The sequence below is a fragment of the Melospiza georgiana genome, chromosome 19 (genome assembly GCF_028018845.1).
Source record: "Melospiza georgiana isolate bMelGeo1 chromosome 19, bMelGeo1.pri, whole genome shotgun sequence".
In the NCBI taxonomy this organism is placed as follows: domain Eukaryota; kingdom Metazoa; phylum Chordata; class Aves; order Passeriformes; family Passerellidae; genus Melospiza; species Melospiza georgiana.
The window spans coordinates 12,155,002-12,180,307 of NC_080448.1; the positions used below are offsets into that span (position 1 = coordinate 12,155,002).

General features: G+C 49.8%; 1 protein-coding gene across 1 annotated transcript in view; it reads left to right on the forward strand.

Moving 5' to 3' along the window:
* The window catches only part of AATF (apoptosis antagonizing transcription factor), a 37,141-nt gene continuing 11,835 nt past the window's right edge, over positions 1-25,306 (forward strand). Inside the window, exons 1-10 of the mRNA XM_058037795.1 lie at positions 1-91; positions 1,432-1,620; positions 1,810-2,241; positions 2,765-2,902; positions 13,144-13,258; positions 13,554-13,758; positions 14,404-14,568; positions 15,632-15,715; positions 23,177-23,244; positions 24,318-24,398. Of these exons, the coding sequence (XP_057893778.1) occupies positions 7-91; positions 1,432-1,620; positions 1,810-2,241; positions 2,765-2,902; positions 13,144-13,258; positions 13,554-13,758; positions 14,404-14,568; positions 15,632-15,715; positions 23,177-23,244; positions 24,318-24,398 (1,562 nt within the window). The 5' untranslated portion in view covers positions 1-6. The remainder of the gene's footprint in view (positions 92-1,431; positions 1,621-1,809; positions 2,242-2,764; positions 2,903-13,143; positions 13,259-13,553; positions 13,759-14,403; positions 14,569-15,631; positions 15,716-23,176; positions 23,245-24,317; positions 24,399-25,306) is intronic.

Sequence of the window (25,306 nt, forward strand, 5' to 3'; positions counted from 1 at the left end):
CCCAAGATGGCGGCGCCCTTGGCGCTGCAGCTGCAGGAGCTGCTGGACCCCCGGCCCGCCCCGCGGGACCCCGAGGATGATGCGGAGGAAGGTGCGGAAGTACCGGGGCAGGGGGGATGGCACCGCGGCCGGCGGGGCCGGCAGGGGCGGGCGGGAGCGGCCCGGGCGCTGCCGGAACGGCCGCACGTGGCGCGGGGCCGTGGGGAGGGTCGGGTTCCCGCCGTGCCCCCGGCCCGGGGCGGTCTCGGGGGCCGGGGCTGTTCGGGTCTGGGGGTTTCCTCCGCCATGGGGCTCATCCAGCCGCCTGTGGGGTCGGGGATGTGTCCGGATCGGGGTTCTCTCGGGGGCCGGGGCCACCCCCGGGTCGGGGCTGTGCTAGGCCTGGCCTGGTTCTTTCCTGCAGTCTGTGTGAGAGCAGCAGCGTCTTGTAAGAAACGTTTTATTAACTGAGGAAGTTACCGTGGTCAGCAGAGACGTTTCCCCGTTTTATAACCATAATTTTGTCCCAGACTTCACAGAATGCCAGACTGGTTGGGTTGGGGGCCTCAGAGCCCATCAAGTGCCATGGCAGGGACACCTCCCTCTATCCCGGGCTGCTCCAAACCCGTCCAGCCTGGCCTGGGACACTGCCAGGGATCCAGGGGCAGCCCCAGCTGCTCTGGGGAGAACCTCATCCCGTGGTGGTGCCAGGACTGAGGGTCCCAGGAGGTGGCTGGAAGGATCTGCCCTGCCCTCCGTGTTTCCCAGCATTTTGCATCCTCTGCTGCCTGGAGTGTCTGTACTTTGTTGCTTTGGTTATGAGATTTTTTTGCCCCCTCTGCCTCTCACAAACACTCCAAGCCAGGCATTAACATTTCGAAGCACTCATTAGGAGCACTCAGGGGTTTGAGTCAGTGCCCACAGATCTGCCCCTGTAGTTTGGCACAGGGTGCCTTGCCCATGAGTGGGAAGGGAGGGAGGAGGGTGGGATGTGTTCTCTGGGCTGGGCTGCCCTGCTCTGTGTCCTGCAGGAGATGGGAATGAAGGAGGGCAACAACCACAGTGAAATGACTTCCTCTGTGGAGCTTTTCTGAAATGTTTATGTGTTTATGTGGTTTGTGCATATAGCAAGAGGCCAGAGTGCTGCATTGCAGTTTTCCTCTTTAACCTGCAGGCATGAAGCGAGTGAAGGCACTGCAGAGTCACAAAGGGCTCTCCTGCATCCCTGGGAGGGCTTGGATGGGCTTAGTTCATGTTCTGCTTCATGCAGGAGCCTCTCCCCCGTGCAGGGAATTATTTGTGTGCCTTTCCTGCACTTTTCCAAGCTGCTGTTCCCCTGTGCAGTGCAGGGGTGAAGCTCTTTGGTTGTTACAGAGCCTGAGGAGCTTCCCAGGGCTCCTTCCAGGCTGGCATTCAGCTCAGTTTCAAACACCCCTTCCCTTTCTCCCACAGCTACAGTTGCTAAAGTGATTGACAGGTTTGAGGATGAGGGCACGGATGACATTTTGCCTGTTGGCAATATCAGGAAGAGAGCCTCAGCCTCTCTCCTGGAGGCTGATAAGAGGTACAGTGGGAAAGCCACGTCTCGGAAGGCTCTGCAGGAGGAGCTCTGGGGAGATGCTCTGTCTGAAGAAGGATCTGGTAAGAAATCTCACTTTTTTTTCCCCCCTTTTTGCTGGCAGAACATGGTGTCAGCTCGTGACTGAGCATGGCAAACCTGTCACAGGGCAGGGAACAGCCACAGTTGAGCTGGACATCAACTAGCCAGACCTGAGCTGATGCTGGTGAACTTTTCTGCCAAGTAAATAGCTTTTTTCTCTCATTTATCAGCTGAAGAAGCACTGGATGACTGGTACAGTGCCAGTGAAGGCTCAGAAGAGGAGGACAGTGCTGGCACCAAGGGCAGGGAGAAGCCCAGCAGTGCTGGCAGTGAGCAGGAGGAGGACCTGGAGGATGAGGAAGAGGATGATGAAGAGGCCAAGGCACCCAAGTTCAGTTCCCAGAACATCACAGACTTTGAGAAGTTTACAGAGGGCATGGATGATGTGGGGAGCAGCGAAGGGGAGGATGAAGACGAGGATGAGGATGAAGATGATGCTGACATGGAAGATGGAAACGAGGAAGAGGAGGAATTTGGGAGTGAGAACCACGATGATGGAAAAGAAGCCAAAGACAGTGAAGATGATGGGGGAGTGCTGACCTTCTCCAGAGGACAGGAGTCTGAGGAGGTGGAGAAGGGCAAAGCTGTGAGGAACCAGCTAGGTTTGTGCATGTTTGTGTGTGTTTGGCAGTGTGAGAGCAGCCTGAGCCCGTCAGCATGGTGCAGCTGCAGCAGCCCCCTGTGTGTGCAGATGTTCTGCCAGATGTTCTGGTGTCCCTGCTGCTGGAACAGCTCCTGATGGGAAGTGTATTTATCCATGGGCTCAACTGAGCCAGTGCTGAGTGTCCTCATGGGACCGCTGGGTTTGGGAGCTCCCTGCACTGCTCCTGCTGTGATCACTTTGATTCTTTCCAAGGTGTCACTCCCAAAATGCCATTTCTTCTGTCTGAGCTGTTAAACTGTCACACCTTAGAGGCAGTAAAGCAAAGGGGGGGTTTGATCTGTGGGTCACAGAGCTGCAGTTGGGTTTTGCTTTGTCCAGGGCCCATTTGTGGCTCCCATTTTGTGCTCCAGTGCCTGCCAGGGCTGCCCTGAGCAGGAGGAGAGGCCTGAGCTGCCAGGCCCTTCACAGGAACCAGTGCTTTGTCCTGCTAACTGATTCTTTCATTCCCCTTCTCTTTGAAGCCCTGTGGGATCAGCTGATGGAAGGGAGGATCAAGATGCAGAAGGTGCTCCTGACAGCCAACAGGCTGCCCCAGCCAGACACCTACCCCAGGTTCAGGAAGGAGGGGGGACAGGACTTTGACCACGCTGTGGAGAACTGTAAGAGCCTTTTAATCTTTCTCCCTTGCTCAGACCCTTACAAACAATTCCCCATTGCTGTTCAGGGCAGAGCTGGGTGCTTTGTCCAGAGACACCTTGTGCCAGGGGTGTGCTGGGCCAGTGAATGCTGGGGTGTGCCCAAAGCAGGAGCAGGGCAGCCCAAAGGAGGGGCTGTGCACATGAATTCCAGCATGGAAATGTTCCATCTGTTCATTCCTGAGTCTGTTCTGATGACATCTGTGGTAGATTCCCCAGTATGAAACCATAACATGCAGGCTGCAGTGGGTGGGTGCAGAGTACTGGGTTTCAGTGTGGTGTGGGTCTGTTCCATTTTCATATTTGGACACCTTTTTCCTGGCCTGGAGGTGAATGCAGGGGCAGGGAGATGTCTGTGTGATCAGACATGCCCTGAACCTTGGTCCTGCAGCAAGTTCTGCCTGAGCTCCTCTGCCTCAGGGCAGCCAGCTTACCTGCAGCTACAGGTGAGCTGCTTTCTGCTTCAAAGTTGGCTCTGCTGCTTGAAGTGGAGTGATTAAGGACAAAAAGGCAAACTCCACCAAGGCTGTGCTGACCTTTCAGTGGAACACACGTTATTAATGTCCTTAATGAGATGCATTACAAGCTGCCCCAGCTCCATGTTTCATTACAGGTCTAAGATGCAATATCATTAAAGACCTTTAACAGAAACAGTGGTTGACATTTTGGTATTTCCCATAAGCAAAATACAGCCAGGAGCATGGAGTGTAATGTCCCCAGTGCTGCAGAGGCTGGGGCCTCAGTTGTGCAGGGCTCTGGGGGAGCCTGCACTGCTCAGAGGTGCTGGATGGTCCCCTCCTGACCTTCTCCTCATCATCTGGGCAGGGATATGTTCTCTGATGTTCCCCCTAGCTTGGGTTTGTGTTGTCTGGGTCATCTGTGAGGACAGAGCACAGAGCTGGAGTGACAGGGCAGTGTTAGCTGGGGAAATCTCAGGCTGACAGATGGGAAATGCTGAATTTAGGGACATCCCACCACTGCTGCTGCACTTCAGCCTTGGGCAGGACTGGGGCTCATCATGGCCTGGATGATGCTCTCCTTTCAGGGCAGCCTCAGCACTTCTGCCCAAGCCCGCAGAATAAATCTGGCATGTTTTCATCACCCTCACTGAGCAGGAGGGAATGATTTGGTGTTCCAGTTGCACAAAAGACTGGGTGCCAAAATCCCAGACTCTGGGTGACCCTGCAGGATGCTGAAGTCAGGAGGCTCCCAGTGCTCTCAGAGCTCCTGGACAAGAGTGTTTCCAGTCATTTCCCCTAAATCTTTCTATTTCTCGTGAAATTTCTACGCTGTGCTCAAAGGAAGATTGAATCTTTTGAATTGGAAAATGGTCCTTTGTGTGTTTTCCTCTTGGGTATCTCCTACTCAGGACAGCCCTGTTGTGGTGCTGGAATTCCCTAAGGGCCAGAGTGTAATTGTGTTAAAGAGCAGACAGCAATTCCCCATCCATTTGCAGTTTTAAAGCCAAACCTGGGTGAAAATGGCAAGGTCATGCTCATTTTCCAGATTTTGAGACCGGAGGTTACAATGCCTAAAATGTTTAATTTATTATTTTTGTAATCTTTTATGATTTTTTTCCCTTTGAATGTTACAACATGCTTTGGACAACCTTAGATTCCTGAGATCTCAGGTTCTGGTAGATGATTTACTGCAAAATTGCTTATAAATTGAAGTAGAAAATGTTTTGCAGACCTGGCAGCTTTCAGGCTTCACACCCATTTGTCACCCAGCATTTCCCTTTGTGTATAGAACAAGAATTAATTAGGCTGCACTGCAGGAAAAGTTTATGGCCATAATTTATATAGGATGAATTTCTGTTTAAAGAGACAGCATTGCTTTGTTTGTGCTGTCTTACTTTTTATTTCCCTTTTTTTTTTTACTCTTTAATTATATCCCAGATTTTTTTTTTCTGTCACCCTTTTTACATACAAATGGGAGACCAAACTCTGGGCATGGAGCTCATGTTTATTCCTGCTTTGCACCCAAGTCTGGGTGGTTTTCAGTGCTGAGATCAGAGTGGCTGAGCCCTGAAAGCAGCACAAATGTCCAGTGTTCAATGTCCTGCACACACAAACCCTCCCAGCTCACAATTCCAGGGTGCTGGGCTGTTCCTCAGGACAGATTTGTATTCCCTGCTCTGCATCTCCCAGTCTGGTCCAGGGCTTGAGATGTTGCCTCTGTTTGGGGTCTTGCACGTTCAATTAATGTTTTTCATAATCAATGCGAGTCAGAATTTGCAATCTGCTCCTGATTTGCACATTAAAGAGACCCATTAATTAAAAATTCCAATCCCTGGCATGTTCCCGCAGGATCCCTGCGTTATTTACATAGGAAAGGAGTGCAAGGTGCAAGTTTCTGTGTGGGGCTGTGCACAGATTGCAGGCCTGCCACTCATATTTCACTGTGCTGCCAGCCTGGGAGGGCAGCTCCTGGAATTGGCCACAGAAATCCCCTCAAGGGCAAGGCAGAGCCAAAGCAGAGGTGGGGTAAACATTGGTGGGGTGTCAGGAATTAAACAGTTCCAGTGTTTGGGGCTTGTTGTGTTAAATCTTGATAGGGTGACAGAAAAAACCCACAAATAATTGAGGGACAAGGAGGTAACAAGGGCTTTAAGGAATTAAATCTCTCCATCCTCAAAGGCCTGAGCTTCTCAGTACAGGCCTGGAGCTTTTCCTTTCTAATTCTGGTTAAAAATACTAAACTGGGACCACTTCAGTGACTAATACTTCATGCTTTTCAAAAAGAGCTGGGAATTTCAGCTCTTAAATAACAGATTGTGTTATTTTCACTTTACAGTTGGTGAGATGAGTTAAGAGTGTACAGAAGCCAAGGTGAGGAAGTTTTTTTGCCAGAAACTGATGGAAGTTGCAGGATTTTAAAGGGACAAGTGGCTGTGCTTCCCTTTTGCAAGAGTTCAGGAGGTCCCTGAAATGCAAACTGCTCACTGCATTTGTGTGGGGTTTGGGGTTTTTTTGGCTCTGTCTCCATCTGTCAGTGGATTGAGAGAAAATACCAGTATCCCACATTTCTATTCCTCAGCATAAGCTGCAGATAATTTCAAGAAATGGAGGAAATAGTGGGTTTGGTAAACGTAGGTATGCAGGGTGTGTGGGGATGGATTTGTTCAGTGCAGGACCCAACAGCAAATATTAACTTATTTACACTTTGGAGAGCTGGGGTGAAGTTTCACCAAGGTTTGTGACTAGTAATAAAATAAACCTGAATATAGTGAATCAGATTAAGAAAAAAAAACAAAAAACCCCCCAACAACAACAACAAAAACCACCACAGGGCTTTGCTGGCTTCTGGAAAATGAAGTTGTTGGATTTTTGTTCCTAAAACTTTGAGGGACCCAGAAATGGCTGTTTCTGGGGTGGAAATTTGTGGTGAGTGGGAAAGAGCTGTGCTCTCATCTGGAATAATTCCTGAGCTGGGCCCTGGCACAGCAGGTTGGGTTCCTGTGCCATGACAGATTCTGTGGTTTGGGACCAAACAGCACATTCAGACCTCTCTGTCTGAGTGCTTCACCCTCAGTATCTTCATTTTCTTCTGGGTTGGCTCTGCAATATTTTGAATTTAGGAGACAAGGAAAGATTCTGTTTAGTCTCAGTTATTGTATGAGTGTGTTCTCAGTGTGTTTTTAATGAGGATTTTTGTTGGGCTCTCTTAATCCCAGTCTTTAAAATAATATCTTTACATCCTCCACCACATCCAGGTAAGCCATGTTGAGGACCCTGATTAAACAGGGACTAATTTTGGATCAATCCAGTGTGCTGCAGGTGCCAGAGAAGCTGTTCCTTCCTGGGAGAGGGGATGTGCTGCAAGGCCTCCCCTCTCCCCTCACTTGGGCACACCTGGGTGGGAGCAGCTCTGTGGTGAAATGGGATTCACTGACACAGGCTTGGAGTTTTGAAGGGAATCCTGCAGGACTCAGCAGCAAAACTCCCTGGTAATTCTGCTCCCCCCTCCATTCCTGGGTGGCTTTTAGAGCTGCAGTGTATCCACACCTCCATCTGGAGATGTTAATGCATTAATGCAGAGCAGGGTGAGTGTCAGGGAGGGGGAGGAACTGAGGCACAGGCAGATTACACAGTTTCCAGAGGCATAGAGCACTTACAGGATTAATTGGTGCTAGGCAAGATCATGGACTTAAATATATTCTTGCTTTGAAGATTTTACTGGGAGCCTGCACAAATGTGTGACAGCAGAACCGGGTTTCAAGCCTGAGTGTAAATTATTGTGATCAGATCTAGCCCACTTAAAACTGGTAGTTCATTTTAATTGAATTGTGTTAGTCTGGACACTTTATGAATACAAAAAGCATCAGCCCTGTCAGTTCCTGCAGGACTGGGTGGGATGGAAATGGATGTGGGTGCAGGTGTCCCCAGATTCCAGCTCTCCTCTGGATGCAGGTGTCCCCAAATTCCACCTGTCCTCTCTGATCTCATGGAGAATCTGTTCAGCTCTTTCTGGGGCTGAGCCAAAGCCTGTTGACATTAATGAATACTCTTCTCTCAGCTGAGGGAAATGAAGGAATCAGATCCTTTTTTCTGAATTTTGTGGAATATGCATGGAGAACTTTTGGTAGGGAGGGGCTACCAAAAGCTGTGTAGGATGAGCAGCTCCTGAGCCATTCTGGGTGTGATATGAGAGGGGAGAGCCATGGATGGAGAGGGCTCAGGTTTGGAGCTCTGCAGTTGCTCTGTGAGTGTTAAGTTGGGTCATGAATTGCAGATGTTTGTGCAGAATTTGGGCTGTGAGAGGTACCAGGAAGGTATTTTCTGGTTTGTCATTACTGTCTGTGGTTTGTTCAGGAATTCTGTGTGGGAGGTAGTGGAGAAATGCAGGATATTTATTTAACATGCAGTTTTGGGTATTTTCAGAGGAAAAACTCTTGTCCTCCCCCACAGAGTGCCAAGGCTTTTGGCTTGTGCTATTCAGTATTTTTGAGCTGAATTTTTGTCTCCTTCTCATGAATGGGTGTGGTAAATTGATTTTATAGGTGATCTCCACAGCCCATGTGTGTTGTTCTTTGGTGATGTCTGAGGTTTATTTGAAATCTGCCTTAAATTTTGGTGCAGGAAAAGCTGGGACAGTCCCTGGCTGGTGCCCTGATCCATCTGAATCCCAGCCCGTGGGATTACACCACACTCAGCTTTGCCTACACCTGAGTTTCTCAAGATTAATAGCTAATTAAACTGAATTTAGCTAAATATTTGTGCATGTTAGTCTTTGTACTGCACAAACAAGATGCAGGGAAACAAAGGCTTTAAAAGTGTCCAGACAAGCATGTGCAAATGTCAGCTAACTGGGATTAATTGGCAATTGGGTACCTTGAGATGGAAACTCAGAGCTTGTCATGATAAATATAATTAATGGCCTGGTATTATGTGGGGAGGTCAGTGTGGATGGGCTAATGTTCCCTTCTGGCCTTAATATCCAGATAGAACTGTGGAATCTCATGAAATCTCACATTTCCTCTTCCTTTCTCCTCCTTGCCCACGTACGTGGGGCCTCCAGGCTGGCAGAGGCAGGAATGTGTGCTGTCAGCTTCTTTGCATTTCCAGCAATGGAAAGCATCAGTTTTTATAAATCTCATTTTTGCCAGCCCCAGCCCCTCCCTGGTTTGGGCTGATGTCAGGAGATGATGGTTGAGGTGAATCAGCAGAGCATGAACTTCATGGAAGTGTTTCTCTTTCTCTCCTGCTCAGCTGTCCCCCTCCCCCAGCCCCCTCTCATAAACCCCTGAGCACCCAGCCTTTATTCTCTTGTTGAATCCACTTATTTTCTTTACTTTTAGCAAACTCATCTGTGTCTGATCCTGTTGTCCTCCCTGTCAGATGCAGTAATATGGGAGTGAAAGGGCTAAATTGAGGCTGCTCTGGGACTCCTTGGGAGTCAGCTGAAGCTCTGCTGTGGCAGGGGGGTGCAGCCCTGGCTCCTTTGTGCCCAGGGAATGCAATTTTCCCCTCTGCAAAGGCTCTTGCATCATTTGCATTCCAATGGAACCAGCAGACTGGGCTTGGGCGTGGAGCTGCCAGCAGCAAAGTCAGCCCTTTTCCTCTATCATTTGGTGAAATTCCCCAAACCCCCTGCTTTGGGGAGCATGAAAGGAGTGTTGCTCCCATTTGGACAGATTTCCCAGTGCTTTAAGTGTGTGAGAAATGGGGATGTAACAGCACCACCTGTAAAAAATCACACTGAGTCTGGGCTGGCTCTTGGAGCTCCTGCACCCACCAGAATTATTTCTTTAATTTCTGTGCCATGCTGCTGTGGGACCCCAGGATGCTCAGGGGTGCCGGGCTGGGGCTGCTGCCATCCTGCCTGTTCCTCTGAGGCTCCTTCCACCCTGGGATTAATCCAGGCCCCCAGCCCCGTGTCTGGGATGTGCCACCTGGAGGAATTCCCCCTCCTTTCCCTGCTGCTGGGAATACAGAGCAAGCTCCAAAAGTAATACTGACAGCCTTCAGAATTATGATACACTGGAGCTGCGGCGTAATTCTTTGTTGAAGAAGTTAGAGGCCTAAAATGTTAAGGCTTATTGTTATTCCGAGTTGATAATCTCTGCCTTGCTTTAATAATTTTTCCTCATGCCTGGATAGCCTGCGAGTTGCACAATAATCACTCACACAGCTTTGTAATCAATGCCCAAAGTAATAGGATTCCGCTGGCCAACGGCAATTAATAAATTTGTGTCTTTTTTAAAACACTAGCAAGTCGGGCCTGAAATACGACTGACTGGCTTTCCTCATTTGCATATTTATTGCAGTGGAAAAATTCTTGCCGAATGATTGATGTTGAGCCTGCCTCTTGAATTCCAAACAGCACATTATTATGAAATGAAAAATGCCGGCCATACAGTTGATTAAAGTTGAAGACAGTGGAATCGGTGTTTTTTAAGATTGTGGGAGAATTAAAGGCATATTTTAATAGATGTTGACAAGAAGTGAACTAACAAAAGCAAAGCAAAGGATTTGCTTGAAAAGATTTAATCAAACGTGTTTGGTGGGGGATTAATTGCTGGGGATGACGAGTGCAAGTGGCTGCTGCTGGCTGTGAGTGGGGAGCATTGTTCCAGGGCCAGCTCTTCGAGGGCCATTTTGACCTGCAGTTTAACTCCTGTCCCACAGCCTTGAAGGGAGGGAAGGTTCCCCTTCTCCTGGGATAAACCTGTGTGCAGCCGTGCAGATCAGAGGGTGGGTCCTTCTCCTCCATCTGATTTGTGTGCTGGGGTCATGGGGGCTCCCTGGGACTGTCCATGGAGGCAGGGGAACACTCCCAGCCCAGCTTTTGCTCTGCATCCCCTCATCCCAATGCCAGCATTGCCCCAACTTTCCTGTGTGGGTGCTTCCCCAGCCTGTGGAGGGGCAGGGAGGATGGAGAGCATTGCATGCCTGTGATATTCCTGTGGTGCCAGAGCCCCAGATTGAACTGAGGGGGGAAAGTGCTCGATTTGCAGTGCTGGCACAGCTCTGCAGTGGAGCTGTGTGCTGGGTAGGTGGGGGGATTACACCACACTCAGTTTGCAGTGCTGGCACAGCTCTGCAGTGGAGCTGTGTGCTGGGCAGGTGGGGGGATTACACCACACTCAATTTGCAGTGCTGGCACAGCTCTGCAGTGGAGCTGTGTGCTGGGTAGGTGGTGGTTCCTGCTGGAACAGCCTGGGAAGGGTTTTCCCAAGGATTCAGTGTCCCGTGCAGCTGCTTGGGAGGGTGGAATGAGACCCCATCTTTAGAGCTGATGGAAGGGAGTGCAGGGCTTTTCCTGGCTGGGAAGCTGTGGGAATGCTGGGCCTGGAGCACGGATGAGCACAGCAGCCCCCTGCAGCCAGGTGTCCCCACTCAGTGTGCCCACAACCCCTGGCACTGACAGAACTGAGTTGGTGTGCTTTGAGGGCAGCAGCAGGACAGGTTTCATCTCTGGTGGGTGTCCTGGCACTTTGATCCATGGCAGTGCTGTCCCTGAATGGAGCTAAATGCTCCAGGGCTGCTTCCAGCCTGGCTGGGGGCTGCATGAGGGGAAGATGTAAGAATATTGAGAGAGAGGCACGCTGTGATTTACTGGTGCTGGCTCCCAGTGTTCTGGGTGGGTTCATCTGCTGCCTGATGGGTCTGGAACAACTTTTCCCTCCTGGACACAAAGGAAGGGGCTCCTGTGGACTCTTCCAGAGCAGTGTCTCACCACTGACACTGAGTCCCACCTGAGCTGGAGGTTACATTCCAGCCAGGTTTGTTGTGTGCCAGTTCCAGACAAGGAGCAGCATTACAAAAATCCTGCTGGGGGTAGGTAGGAGGGTCAGTCAGTGTCCAGGGTCCTTTCTAAATGACCCAGTTTGCATCCATGGATCAGTTTGGGTTTGTGCTGCCTTCGTTCACAGGTGGGGCCAGACTCTGCCCCAAAGCAGGCACTGCAAAGGAGCTTCAGATGGAGAGGAGGCTGGAAAGAAAACAGCCTCCTCTGGAATGAAATGTGGGATGGATAGGGCAGGGTTGGATGGGCAGAGAGCAGAGGAGGGTGATTCTGAAGCTGAGTTTACAGCACACTGAAGCTGCCAGCAGCAGAAGTGAGAATGCCATCCAATAATGCCATTAAATACCCAAGAACTGAGAGCAGGGAAATTACCCAGCTCTGAGAGGCTGTGATGAAGGCACTGCCTGGAGTAATTAGCCCTCCCACCTGGTTAGACACACGGTCATTGTCTTCCCTGCCCTCTGCAGCCCCTTCACTCCAAATGGAGCTGCTCCCCATGCCCACTTGTGCTGGGCTCTGTCTCATGGCCCGGGGCAGCCTGAGCCTGTCTTTATTTCCTTGCTGCTGTACCCCAGAAGGGCTGGAGTGCTGCTCCACTTGTAATTGCCAGGATCAAAGCTGCCTGGGGTGCATTAGCACTGCTGCTGGAGGAGAGGCAGCAGGGAGAAAATAAACAGTTTGGGAAGCTCAGGGGACGCTGGGCTGTGCTGCAGGCAGTGGGAAGGATTTTGCTGGTGTAAGCTGTGCACTCAGGCTAGGGTGGGGGCACTTGGCTCCTGCAAGTGATGCTTTAGCTGCAGACACCTACAACAAATGCATTTTTAAGGGCTTTTGTCTGTTTGTCTGGTGGAATTGTTTTGATGCTCACGCACGTCTGATTTACAAGTGCAGCAAACCTAATCCGTTAATAGGTTTATATAGAGCAGTTGTCAGGGTGGATCTATAATGAACCACGGGCTCAGGGAGGGCCAGTCCAGCAGCTGATCTGCAACAGAAATCTTAAAGCATCTTCTCCTTGACACTGCTGTTCCCGAGGTCAGGCCATCATTTATCTGGAGGTGGTGACAGCTGAGCAATATCACAGTGGGAGCACGCAGAGATTGAGACCTCTGAGTGTCTGGGCTGATTTCTGCCTCTGTCTGCCTCAGGAAGATTTGCTGTTCACTCTGCCCACGATCCCTGTGTCCCCCACTGAAAAGCAGAAATAAAGACAGCAATGGAGTGGGGAAAAGTTCTCCCTGTTCTTTCTGTGCCACGTGCAAAGGGAGGTTGGGGAGTTACCAGAGCAGCCCCACTGGCTCCGTGGCAGAGGAGGCAGCAGGGGCAGCTCTGGGGAAGGTCCCAGCTCCTGCTCCCCACACAAACCCAGATCCAGCTCCTGCTCCCCACACAAACCCCGTGCTCTGCCACAGGAAGGTCAGTGTAGGTTTTTGGGTGTATTTCAGCTGGCAGAGCTGACCCTGTGGTGGATGTGCAAAGGGACAGTTTGTGTAGACCTGGCAGACACTTGTTTTCTGCCAGAGTTGTGCAGGCAGCCTTGCTGGTTGCCACAAAAGAGCTGTATTTGAAGGGCAAATGCTGTGGCAGTGTGCAGCTAACCTGTCCCACAGTCAGCTGGAGCTGTGTGACCTTGGAGAGCCCGCAGCCTTTGGAGCAGGCACTGCATGGACACAGGAACTGTCAGCTGCAAAAACCTTTACACAGCATCACATCTTCCTTCAGGATTTGTGTGTGTGAGGTGGAACTGCTCATCCCAGCAAAGATCACATTCACACCGTGTATTGATCGATTTACACCCCTCCACCCCATCTTTCCTTCCCTTTCTCTCTTCCTGAGGGTCTCTGGGCCTGGAGTTCTGCTTTTCTGATCAGAGTCCTCTCATCAAACTCACCAGGCCATGGTTTAGGGTTTCCCCCATAGATCAGATCTCATCACTTGTGTCTCTGGCTCTGCAGGTTGTAAAGCCCTGGAGGCCTTGCTGAAAGTGCTGGTGGAGCTTCAGGATGAGCTGCTTTATCAGTACCCAGGCACGAGGCACCTGGTGGATGGAAAGCAAGCAAAGACTGAGAGGTAAATGCAAAAAAGAGATAAAATCTTCCAGAACCCTTTGGTCTCCAGCAAACAGGACAATGCCCAGCCCTCCTGAGCACCCTCACCCTGCTGCCCTCTCAGGTGCTGCTGGGCCTGGGTGACAGAAACTCTGTTATTTGCATTCCTTGTGGGAAGTCTGGTTTGGGATATTTCTGATTATGGAGCAGGGGCTAAATGGGGCTTTTAACAGAAATATCAGTGTGGAGGGGCCAGCAGGGATCCCACATTGCCTTGGGGAGGGACAGGGTGTTCATCCTGAGTGCTCTTGTTCCAGTGAGGATGAAATCCTGAGCAGCAGTGATGAGGAGCCAGTGGAGAAGGCTCAGGAGAAGAGGAGGAGGCTCCCCAAGAGGAAGCTGAAGTTTGAGGAGTACCCAGAGTTCATAGCCAAGCGCTACAGGGACTTCAGGAGCTACAGGAACAGCACCCTGCAGAAGTGGCACGACAAGACCAAGCTGGCAGCTGGCAAAATGGGCAAGGCAAGGCCTGGTTTGTGTGTGCTGACATGGCTCCCCTGGAGCAGGGATATGGGGAATGAGTTCATACTGAAAAAGGGGAAATCTGGGTGGGGTGCATGGAATAAATTCTTCCCTATGAGTGAGGGGAGGCCCTGGCACAGGGTGCCCAGAGCAGCTGTGCCTGCCCCATCCCTGGAAGTGTCCAAGGCCAGCTTGGATGGGGCTGGGAGCAACCTGGGACAGTGGGAGGTGTCTCTTGGTAGTTTCTGTGTCTTCTCAACCAGTCATCCCCTCACAGTCAATAATCTCCAGGAAAATGTCACTCTTGCTGCAGGAGCTGTTTGTGGTTCCTCCCGGAAGCAGGGCCCTCTGAGGCTCTCCTCCTCCAAGATGTGCAGTCTTTAATACAATGTGTAATCATTTCACCCGGAGATCCAGGCTCTCCTCACATCTCTGAGCTGGTATTAATCACGGAGAAGTTAATCTGAGCCAGAACAGCAAAGGCATTTTATTAAGGCAGGCATCAACTCGCCTCAGGTCGGGAAGGGAGAAACAAATAAGAGACGCTCGCAGCAATCCCTGCACTGAGCTGACGTGGGGACACAGAGCCAGGAGAGGCTGTGTGTGTGTGTGTGTGTGTTGTCTGACAGTGCTGGTGCCCTGCAGGGGTTTGGAGCCCTGGAGCGCTCGGTGCTGGCGCAGATCGAGCACGTGCTGCTGGACAGGGAGCGCCTGCTGCGGCGCACGCAGACCCGCCGCTCGCTGTACACCGTGCTGGGCAGGCAGGAGCCCCAGCCCGCCCCAGCCCCTCCGCCCGGGCCTGCCAGCGAGGTGAGGAGGGGTTTGTTTCATTGATTCATCCTGGGGAGCTCTGCAGAGCTGCTGTTTCATTGCTTCAGCCTGGGAAACTGCGGTGCGATGGGGTGTGCTTGTTTGGGAGCTGGGTGGAGGAGGGTGACTTCTCTTTGCCATGGGAAATGGTCTCCCTTGGGAGCCACGCTTCTCTTTTCCAAGGGAAAATGGTCTCCCTTGGTTGCTGACACTGGGGTAGCAACCTGAACATTTCCAAACTTTGCTGGGTTTCTCAAAACTAAAGCTGCCACCAGGGAGGACCGAGCATGCCCTTAGGGCCACCTCTGAGCTGATACCAGACCCCAGGGAAATTATTTCACCCAGGGAAATGATCTCTTTTTCCCACAGAAAATGGTCTCCCTTTGCAGCCACACATGCCAGTAATAGAGTGCCAAGCCAGAAATTTGCAAACTTTTGCTGGATTTCTGAGTGTGGATTCCTGCAGTGTAATGGCTGAGGAAAAACATTTAAATTCCAGTTTTGTGATTATCTCCTGTCCCAGTTCCTGACAGGCTTTCCCTGAGCTGGGATTGTGCCCCTCCTGTGCTGCTCACTAAATCTGATTTTTGAGGTAGAGGCAGCAAAACTTGGTTTTCACTCTGCAGTTTAGAGTCTTTAACCCAGAAAGTCCCTTTTAAGATCATACTGCATATAACCTACAGAATATGTTAGTAGTAAGCCCTTTATTAATTTAGTATTTAAGAATGAATAAATACTCAATTCTGAGAGATCAGGTAGAATTACTGGACTTGCAAGATGTATTTTTGCCATTACATTAAAAATATCTGTAGTATTTTGCCAGAAAGACTTTGCACAGTCCTATTTATTTCCCAGTAAAGGCATCATAAATCTATTCTGGCATTGGCAGCGTTTCTGCCTTGCCTTTAAATGTATTCCTGCTCCTTAAAAGCTGGTTATGTTGGGAATTTTCCCCCATTCCTCCATATCATCAAGTGTGTTTACAGGCTGCTGCAGGTGATGTTTCTGGAGCCAGGGACAGAAATGTGCACGTGAGCTCTCAGTATTTCCTTGATGCTTGCAGGAAGTCCTCCCTGCCTCAGACTCCAACAGGCACCTGAAGGACATTGATGAGGAGATATTTGATGATGATGACTTTTATCACCAGGTAGGTGATGCTAAATGTGTGGTGCAATTACGGCTCCAGTTGGGTTTTAATGCTCACAGAGAAAATGCAGTTGGTTCTGTGCTCTGTATTTCTCTTTACCAGTAAAACTCAGGTACCTGTTTTAGCACCCAGAATCTCTGCAGGTCCCTCAGGGCACTCTGCTCTCAGTTTTTGCTCTGGGGCTGTGTGAGTTTGGAGTTGCCCTGTGGGTGTGAGCTTGCAGGAGCTGTGCCTGTTCTCCCTGAGAAACAACACAGGAGAAAAAGCTCTGAATCCTCTCTGTTCTCTGTGGGCAGAGCCCCCTGAGGAAAAACAGTCCCAGAGCATCCTCAGGAGCACTGAAAGCTGTTCTCGTCTCAGCGTGAATCATCTCGTTCACCTGCTGAATGGGAGAGCTCCTGGGCTGCTCCAGCTCTTCCCCTGGAACTGGGCCAGCTTGGATCCAGGCCAGTTATTCCTTTATTTGCAGAATTCTTAGAAGCAAGTAATCTGCATCCAGTGCAGGGAAACACTGTGTTTGTAACTCATTTAATGAAGACAGTGCCAGCTTTGTGAGAGCTGGAATTGTCACATACTGAGGAATATGTCACTGTAAGCCCTTCCCCAGAGTGTGAAACCTCTGCCTGCTTTGGTGATCCACACTGAGCCTGACCTTCAGGACTAAACAAATATCATTTTATCACTGGAAAGATAGATTTTTTTATCTGAATAATTATTAGAGTGGCCAGTGAAGTGCTAGGGGAGTAGGAGAGAGCTGTTGCCATGTGAGAATGCCAGTGGTGATGGGACAGGGCCTGTCCTCTTGGCAGCAGGGATTGAGGACAAATCTTAATAAAGATAAATCTTTTGAGATAATACTGAGGTGGAATTTTGGGTCCAAGTGGCCCGGCAGCCCAGCTTTGGGGGCAAGTTGGACCCTCAGAACACAGAAGAAGTGAAGTTGGTGTAACAAAATCGTGCAGTGGAGAAACAGCTGAGGTTGACAGTCCAAGGACTCTGCAGAGAAGGTGCTTCTTGCCCATGAAATGTTAATTTTTAAAAAAGCAAACAGCAATGGATGAGTGTCCCCATCTTTCCCTCTAATAACTGTAACTGTGCTAAATGGTGATTTCAGAAATATGAGCAGGCCCAGCTTAGCTTCTCCCCTCCCTGGTTAATTGGGGTGCTGGGGTTAATCTAAATTAAAACTTAAACTAATGGAGGTCATTGAGGGAAGAGAGTCACCTGAGTAAAACAAATGGCTCTGCCAGGCACAACTGTATCTTGGCCATTTCCCAGGAGGGAGGTGGCAGCAAATTGGAGCAGTTTGAGGCGCGGGCAGAGGTGAAGGATGGGTGACAGGGGCTGGGTTCCAGATTGCCTTCCCTGCTGCTCCAGCTGCAGGGGCAGCCCCAGCCAGCAGCACCTGGCAGCACAGGCAGCCTTGGGTGGCACTTGGGGAGCCCAGGGGCTGGAATTGCAGTGCTGAGGCTGGAGCAGGCTTTAATCACCTGGCAGGGCTTGGCAGCAGCTCCGACAGCCTCTGCCGGCCTCGTACATCACAGGCAGACATCTGCTGAGCAGCCAGGCAGCTGCACATCCATTTCCTCTCTTGCTGGGCTCTTTCTGGTCTCCCTCCCTCCTCCTCTCCTCCCCTCCCAGCCTTCCCCTCTCCTCCATCCCCAAAGTGCCTCCTGTGCAGATCCCAGTGGTTTTGGGGTGCCCTGGTTTGTGTCCCATGCTCGGTGGGGTTTGGCAGAGACTGGAGCCAGTTCAGGCATGAGGCTGAGGAAAATGGCTCTGTGTTTTCTGTCACCTCCCAGTTAAATTGGATTCATAAAGTGCTTTCCTTTATTTGTCAGGGCGCTGAGCTGGAGCTGAACATTGCATTGAGAGCAGGGAGAGCAGAGCACAATGGGGCTGCCAGGGCCCTGAATGGCTCTGCTTCCCCTGGGTCAGAGCTGAGCACTGCTTTGTGTGTGTGGGATTGCATGTGGGCATGGAAATAAACCCTGGGAGGGAGCTGCTTCTGCAGCAGTGATCAGCAGCAGGCTCAGGGTGCTCACAACCCCTGACCCCTGTGCATAACACTGATTGCAGCCTGCATTTCAGCACCTGCCTCTTCCTTCCTGTGGAAATCTGCATCCAGGCTTGCCTTGGCATCCTTTTCACTCTTCTAAATAGCATTTTATAGTTGTTCATTTGTTTTGATTACTGCTTAAAAGGTAAACATTCAGATAAAGAACTGCACTGGAAATCAGCTTCCTCTATGTGTCAGTGTGAAATTAGGCAAGTAAAAATGAACCAGATTTGATGAATGTGCACAAGTTAATGATAACAGAATAAGTAGTTACACTGTTTTATTATAGATTATAATAAAAAGCTCTTTAATTAATCTGTTTTTCTTCTGGACAATTTTCTTGTCCAGGTCTAATATTCAGTAAAATTCAGCAGGTGGGTCTGGTGGAATTTTGTGATGATTCAGGATTTAACTCTCTTCTGCCTGTTCATCCCACTTTGCCTTTTCTCCTGCTTCTCACTTGTTTTATAAGCAGTTTTTGTTGTGATGACCCATATTGGATGGTGATGGAAAGCTGAGCTGAGTAATGCAGTGAAATATTTTTATTTGGGTGGGAATAGTTAAAGTGGTTCAGAAGCTCCTCATTACTGGCAGCAGTGAGGGGCTGGAGGTTTCCTTTTCCTTTAAATCCTCCTTCATACATGGTTTTTAGGGAAGAAAAAGCCTTTTTATTTTTAGGAGTCATATTTACGTAGGATTCATTACAGCTGATATTGCAGCATTAAGACTTAAAATTCCAGCGTGCTACCAGGGAGCTGCTGCTGTGACATGCTACAGTGGAGATTTTATTGTTAGCTTGAAATACTCCTCTGGTAAAGGAGAGAGTGGAAATTGGTTTATTTCCAACAGGAATTAGGTTAGTGTTCATATGCTAAGTGTTCCACTGGTAGCAGCTCTTCCCAGAACAAATGTTCATCACTTCTGGCAGCAGGTATGCCTGGGGAGAGTTGGGAATATCCATAATCCCTTCTTGCCTCTGCTCTCTCTGGTTTGGGGCATTTTGTGACAGCTGTGGGCACCAGAGTGGAGGGGGAGCACCCAAGGAATCACCAGATCCTTCCAGGGGGGTTCTCAGAGCTGGGATTTACCCCCAAATCAGCATCCTTAACCCCCCCCCGTGTGCTTTTCTGGAAAATTTCACTGATGGAGATTTCCCCTGGTGTCCCCAGCAGCTCCTGGGGGACCCCGGTGTCCTCTCCCTGAATTTGGCAGTGCCCTAAACAAGGAATCACCAATCCAGAGAAGTATTAAAAGTCAATAATGGTGAGGAATAGAGAAGGCTGGCTTTGTGACAAGCTGGTTTACCTTAATTAAACCGGTGAGTGATTAATATGGACAGCTGATCTTGTGGCTTTAATTAGATGCATTTAGAGTTTTGTGTGAATAAGAGATGTCTCGAACCATCCCACAGGTTAATGGCAATACAATACTCTTATCACAGGCATGTATCTTTCAAATGGCTGGCTGGATGGTTAATAACACATTTTAAAGCTTGATTTGGAGCTTCTCTTAATGGGTTCTTTGAAAATAGGCAAATCTGTGCATTTACACAAACCTGAATTTGAATAAAATGGGCTTTAAAAAGAGACTGCCCAGTGATTTCCACTTGCATTTTATTAAATATAAGAACAAGTTTTTAAAAAGCATTTCAAGGGGATTTAAAATAATATTTGAGCTGCAACTTAAATTTTCTCTGGTAGAAATCCAAATGTTGTTACAGGGCATCTGTAGATGGACTTCTTTTTAAATTTGATTTGCTCTGTAAGGTGTAAGACAAGCCAGCCTTTTGTCAGAGGCTGATTTCAGCTCTCCTTAGCTCTTTGTCTCCACTGGCAATTCTTAGGGGTCTGCAAATCACAAAGGTCAGTGAGTGCAGCATTAGAAACACTGATAGATAGTGCATGAAAATGAGACCTAACCTCTACAATGAAAATTGACCTCTAAAATGAGAAATGAGCCCTGGAACAACACCCTGATGGCGTTTCTGACTGTGTCCAGTGGGTTTGTGTGCATCTCTGCCTGGCACTGAGGGGAGCTGCCTTGGGGGATTCTGTAGGGAGCCCTTCAGTGGTGCTGGGAGTGCTGCTGTGTGCCAGGAGAGCTCCTGCTGCAGGACCCAGAGCAAAACCAAGATCCCTGACACTTCCCTCTGCTCCCATGGCTTGTCCTGGTGGTGCCAGGATCAGCTGGCCCTGGGAGCTGAGCCTGGGATGGAGCTGTTCTTGTCTGCACTGTGTGTGTGCTCTGGGACACTGAGCTGAGCCTGGGATGGAGCTGTTCCTCCCTGTGCTGTGTGTGTGCCCAGGGACACTGAGCTGAGCCTGGGATGGAGCTGTTCTTCCCTGTGCTGTGTGTGTGCCCTGGGACACTGAGCTGAGCCTGGGATGGAGCTGTTCTTGTCTGTGCTGTGTGTGTGCCCTGGGACACTGAGCTGAGCCTGGGATGGAGCTGTTCTTCCCTGTGCTGTGTGTGTGCCCTGGGACACTGAGCTGGGCCTGGGATGGAGCTGTTCTTGTCTGCACTGTGTGTGTGCCCAGGGACACTGAGCTGAGCCTGGGATGGAGCTGTTCTTCCCTGTGCTGCCCTGGGACACTGAGCTGGGCCTGGGATGGAGCTGTTCTTCCCTGTGCTGTGTGTGTGCCCTGGGACACTGAGCTGGGCCTGGGATGGAGCTGTTCTTCCCTGTGCTGTGTGTGTGCCCTGGGACACTGAGCTGGGCCTGGGATGGAGCTGTTCCTCCCTGTGCTGCCCTGGGACACTGAGCTGAGCCTGGGATGGAGCTGTTCTTCCCTGTGCTGCCCTGGGACACTGAGCTGGGCCTGGGATGGAGCTGTTCTTCCCTGTGCTGTGTGTGTGCCCTGGGACACTGAGCTGGGCCTGGGATGGAGCTGTTCCTCCCTGTGCTGCCCTGGGACACTGAGCTGGGCCTGGGATGGAGCTGTTCTTCCCTGTGCTGTGTGTGCTCTGGGACACTGAGCTGGGCCTGGGATGGAGCTGTTCTTCCCTGTGCTGTGTGTGTGCCCTGGGACACTGAGCTTTCCCCAGTTCAGGGCAGAGGTGAAGGAAGGAAAGCAAAGCAGGATCTCTTTCAAATCAAAGCCTTTTGATGCTGGGATTGCCTAACTCTGTCTTCACACATCAGGGCTTGAGGCTGATGGTGATTTACTCACACTTCCTAGTTAATAATTAGACATTGGGAGACACCATATATCACTCCTAATGGAATATATGGGGTCTGATGAGAGTTTTCTGTTTTGGCTAATAAATTTGAAGCAGAATCGCCAGGCTTAATGAAATATTACCATTTGGGAAGTGCTTTAAGTCTTGTGCTGGGAAAACAGTGTTGCTTTATTCAGTAAATGAATTTATCATTCACTCTGTGTCCCAGGCTCTGGCTGGCTCTGGAGCAGGGGCTGGATGCAGGACTCTGAACCAGAAAGCAGAAAACAGAAAACTAATCAAATCCTTAAAGACCAAAGGCAGCCAGCTGGCCTGACTTTTTCAGTGGTAGCCTCTGGCTACATCCACTTTTATTTTAGTAACCATTGTTAGCATGATTTATAACCTCAGCTCAGAGACTTTTGCTATTTAGATGTAGCAAGATGCTTCACAGCTTTTATTTCCATTTCCTAATTTCCCTCTTGCTCCTGCTTTTTTCTTTTTTTTTTTTTTTTTTTTTTTTTTTTTTTTATTTTATTCTCTCTCATCTTTGCCTCACTCTGCTCTCCAGGCAGTGCCCCCAGTGCCACAGCTGGGATGCCCTGAAGAACATTTGGAGCACAGAACTGGTTCAGGGTTAGGAGCCAGCCCCAAAAATGCATCTTGGAATTGTGGAGTGGTTTGGGTTAGAGGGAACCTTAAAGCTCATCTTGTTCCAGCCCATCACAGCGACACTTTCCTCTGTCCCAGGCTGCTCCCAGCCCTGCCCAGCCTGGCCTTGGGCACTGCCAGGGATCAGGGGCAGCCACAGCTGCTCTGGGCACCCTGTGCCAGGGCCTGCCCACCCTCCCAGCCAGGAATTCCTCCCCAGTATCCCATCCAGCTGCCCTCTGGCATTGTGTGGGCACAGCTGGGGCTCTCCACGGTGCTGCAGGATTTCTGTGCCAGCAGGAGCAGCCCAGCCCTGCAGGATTTGCCCTGCTGCTGTTGCCCAGGGTGGCTGGGTGTGACAGCCAGGGGCAGGATCAGAGCACACAGCTCTTCCCCTCGCTGCTGGAGCAGGAGAAACCTCCCTGAGCTCTCTGCACCACTTGTGGCTGCTGCTCCAAGCCTCCCTCCCACCTTGCTGCTGACAGAATATTGACTGGAAAGCAAGATCCCATTTCTGCTTAGCCTTGAGGGCAGCTGTTTGCAGAGTGGCAGTGCTACACAGGTTTGCTGTGTCGTGTGTCTGTGTAACACTGGATTTGGATCTTGTATTTAGCTGCCAGAAGTGACTGTGATGAAGTGGCAGAGATAAACTGATAGATTGGGTGCCAGAAAGATGTTGGGAATCAATCAGATAAACAGGGCAGAGAAGTTGCTTGCTGTTTTCTGGTGATAATAAACCAGTGGCCTGGCTCCTGGAATTTTTAAATGTAATTGCTGTGGTAATAATCTCTAAAAATAAGCAAGTTGGAAAAAAAAAAAAAAGTAGTGGCAGGTTTTTAATTATGTTTGAATCATTCTTTTTCTGGTAATGTGGTGGTGTGCCTTGAAGGAGAGGGAAGTACAGGGTGGAGGAAAAGCATCCTGCATCCTTGAATTGCCTGGAATTGCCTGGATTGTGGTTCCAGGTGGGCCAGTTCCAGGTGTTTCTGAGCTGTACCTTCACTGGCAGGTGTCCATAAAGCAGTTTGCTCCCCTCAGTTTTGGAGGGTTTATTTCTGTTCCTCATGTTGATACCTTGGCCAGTGCCCAGGGCACAGCAGGCAGGGTTTGCAGAGAGTGGTGATAAACACACAGCCCCAGTCAGGGATCCAGAAAGGCTCCTCACAGCATCCTCTGGCTGCAGGAGGCAAGGAGGACAAACCCCAGCCCTCAGGGCATGAAAAGAAATAGAAAAGGCTGCCTGAGCATTCCTGCTGGAGCCATAAAAGGGATTTTGCCTTGCTGTTCTCTGAGCGAGCATCACTGCCCAGCTTCTGTTGGGGAATTGTTTCATTGCTTCTGTTTGGGAATTGTTTCAGTTCCCCTGCCCTTCCCCAGCACTGGGGGCAGCCTGTGGGGCTGGGCTTGTCCTGCACATTGCTCCATTTCACCTGGGGCAGCTGGCTGCGCAGCTGTGCTTGTTTCACATGAGTTGAGCTTGTTTCAGGTGGGTTTTGCTTATTTCAGGTGGGTTTTGCTTGTTTGTTTCAGATGGGTTTTGCTTGTTTCAGGTGGGTTTTGTTGTCTCAGATGTGTTTCTGTCTCTCCTGCAGCTCCTGCGAGAGCTGATCGAGCGCAAAACCACAGCCCTGGACCCCAACGACCAGGTGGCCATGGGCAGGTGAGTGAGGGGCTGGGACAGCCCTGTGCCTTCAGCACAGCTCAGTGCAGAGGGCTCAGTGCTCTGGGAGGAGCCGTGGTGCCATTATTCAGGAAATCCTCCTCTCCAGCAGAGGTTGTGGGTCACCAGTCTGGCTTGAAGCTGTGTGTGTGTAATCCTCTGCAGGTATTTCCAGGTTTGGTCCAGGTGTTTCTGTCTCTCAGTGGCACAAAAACTGCCTGCCCACTGCTGAAGTTTGGCTTTGGCTCTTTGTTAACTCAGCTTTGCTGTTGTTTGAGCAGAATAATCCTTCTGACATCAGTTCAAGCAATTCCTGTGTATCCCTCCTGTAAAAAAGGATTCTGTACAATGAAAATGCACAATGAATGCTCCCTGCATGCAGAACTAAACTATAATTTGATGCAGAGAAGCTCTTATTTATCTGTTTAATTCTAGAGTTAGAAAGTAAAGAATCTTCCAAATGCCACTTCATGAGCAGTGTACATTGAAATAGCCATGGGGTGCAATTCAGGAAAGAGTAAAAACCAAGGAAAGCTGGAGTGTGGCTCTTCCCTGAAACAATTTGGGGGGGTGTCTATAGGGAGAGGAAGAAAATGCATCAAGAAATGTTTTGATGGTGAAACAACTTTTCTCCTTGTAAAATACCACCCAGATTTTAGTGCAATGTCAGATTTATTTTGTGTACGTCTGGAATATTATGGAAAGCTATTCACTATGATTTAACACGATATAGACAAAATTACATTTAAGTGGTGATTGCATTGTACATTTATCTGACTTTACAATAAAATAGATTACAGTAATTAAGATTATATTAAGATTGCAGTAATTGGATTTTGTTAGATTTTTTCCCTGATGTCGAGTTTCCATTGTATAAATCAGGTGAGATGACTCTCATTTCAGTTTAAAAAAAATATTTATAACCAGGAGAAGTTTTTCCCTGCTGGAAACTTCTTTGACTTGAGGAAGTTGTGGTTGGGAAGTGGAGCTTTGAATGCAGTTGGGGATCAGAGAGTGTTTCTGGGAGTGTTGAGTGGCTCTGAGCTGTGCTCCTGCTGTTCTGCATTCCCCAGGCAGTGGTTGGCCATCCAGAAGTTACGGAGCAAAATAAAGAAGAAAGTGGACAGGAAAGCCAGCAAAGGGAGGAGAATCCGGTGAGTGACACCTGTGCAAGCACACACAAATCCTCCTTTTGGGAAAAGAAATCTGACAGCTCTGGGTGTGTTTTACCCCAGCTGGCTCTGGGGGTCTGGGCTGATTTGTGGCTTGGAGGAGATTTCCTGCTGTGGGCAGCCAGTGGGGAATGCTGGTGTTCCTGGAGCCTGGAATCAGTGGGGAATGCTGGTGTTCCTGGAATTAGAGCCTGGAATCAGTGGGGAATGCTGGTGTTCCTGGAATTAGAGCCTGGAATCAGTGGGGAATGCTGGTGTTCCTGGAATTAGAGCCTGGAATCAGTGGGGAATGCTGGTGTTCCTGGAATTAGAGCCTGGAATCAGTGGGGAGTGCTGGTGTTCCTGGAATTAGAGCTTGGAATCAGTGGGGAATGCTGGTGTTCCTGGAGCCTGGAATCAGTGGGGAGTGCTGGTGTTCCTGGAGCCTGGAATCAGTGGGGAGTGCTGATGTTCCTGGAATTAGAGCCTGGAATCAGTGGGGAGTGCTGGTGTTCCTGGAATTAGAGCCTGGAATCAGTGGGGAGTGCTGGTGTTCCTGGAGCCTGGAATCAGTGGGGAATGCTGATGTTCCTGGAATTAGAGCCTGGAATCAGTGGGGAATGCTGATGTTCCTGGAATTAGAGCCTGGAATCAGTGGGGAGTGCTGGTGTTCCTGGAATTAGAGCCTGGAATCAGTGGGGAATGCTGGTGTTCCTGGAGCCTGGAATCAGTGGGGAATGCTGGTGTTCCTGGAATTAGAGCCTGGAATCAGTGGGGAGTGCTGGTGTTCCTGGAATTAGAGCCTGGAATCAGTGGGGAATGCTGGTGTTCCTGGAATTAGAGCCTGGAATCAGTGGGGAGTGCTGGTGTTCCTGGAATTAGAGCCTGGAATCAGTGGGGAATGCTGGTGT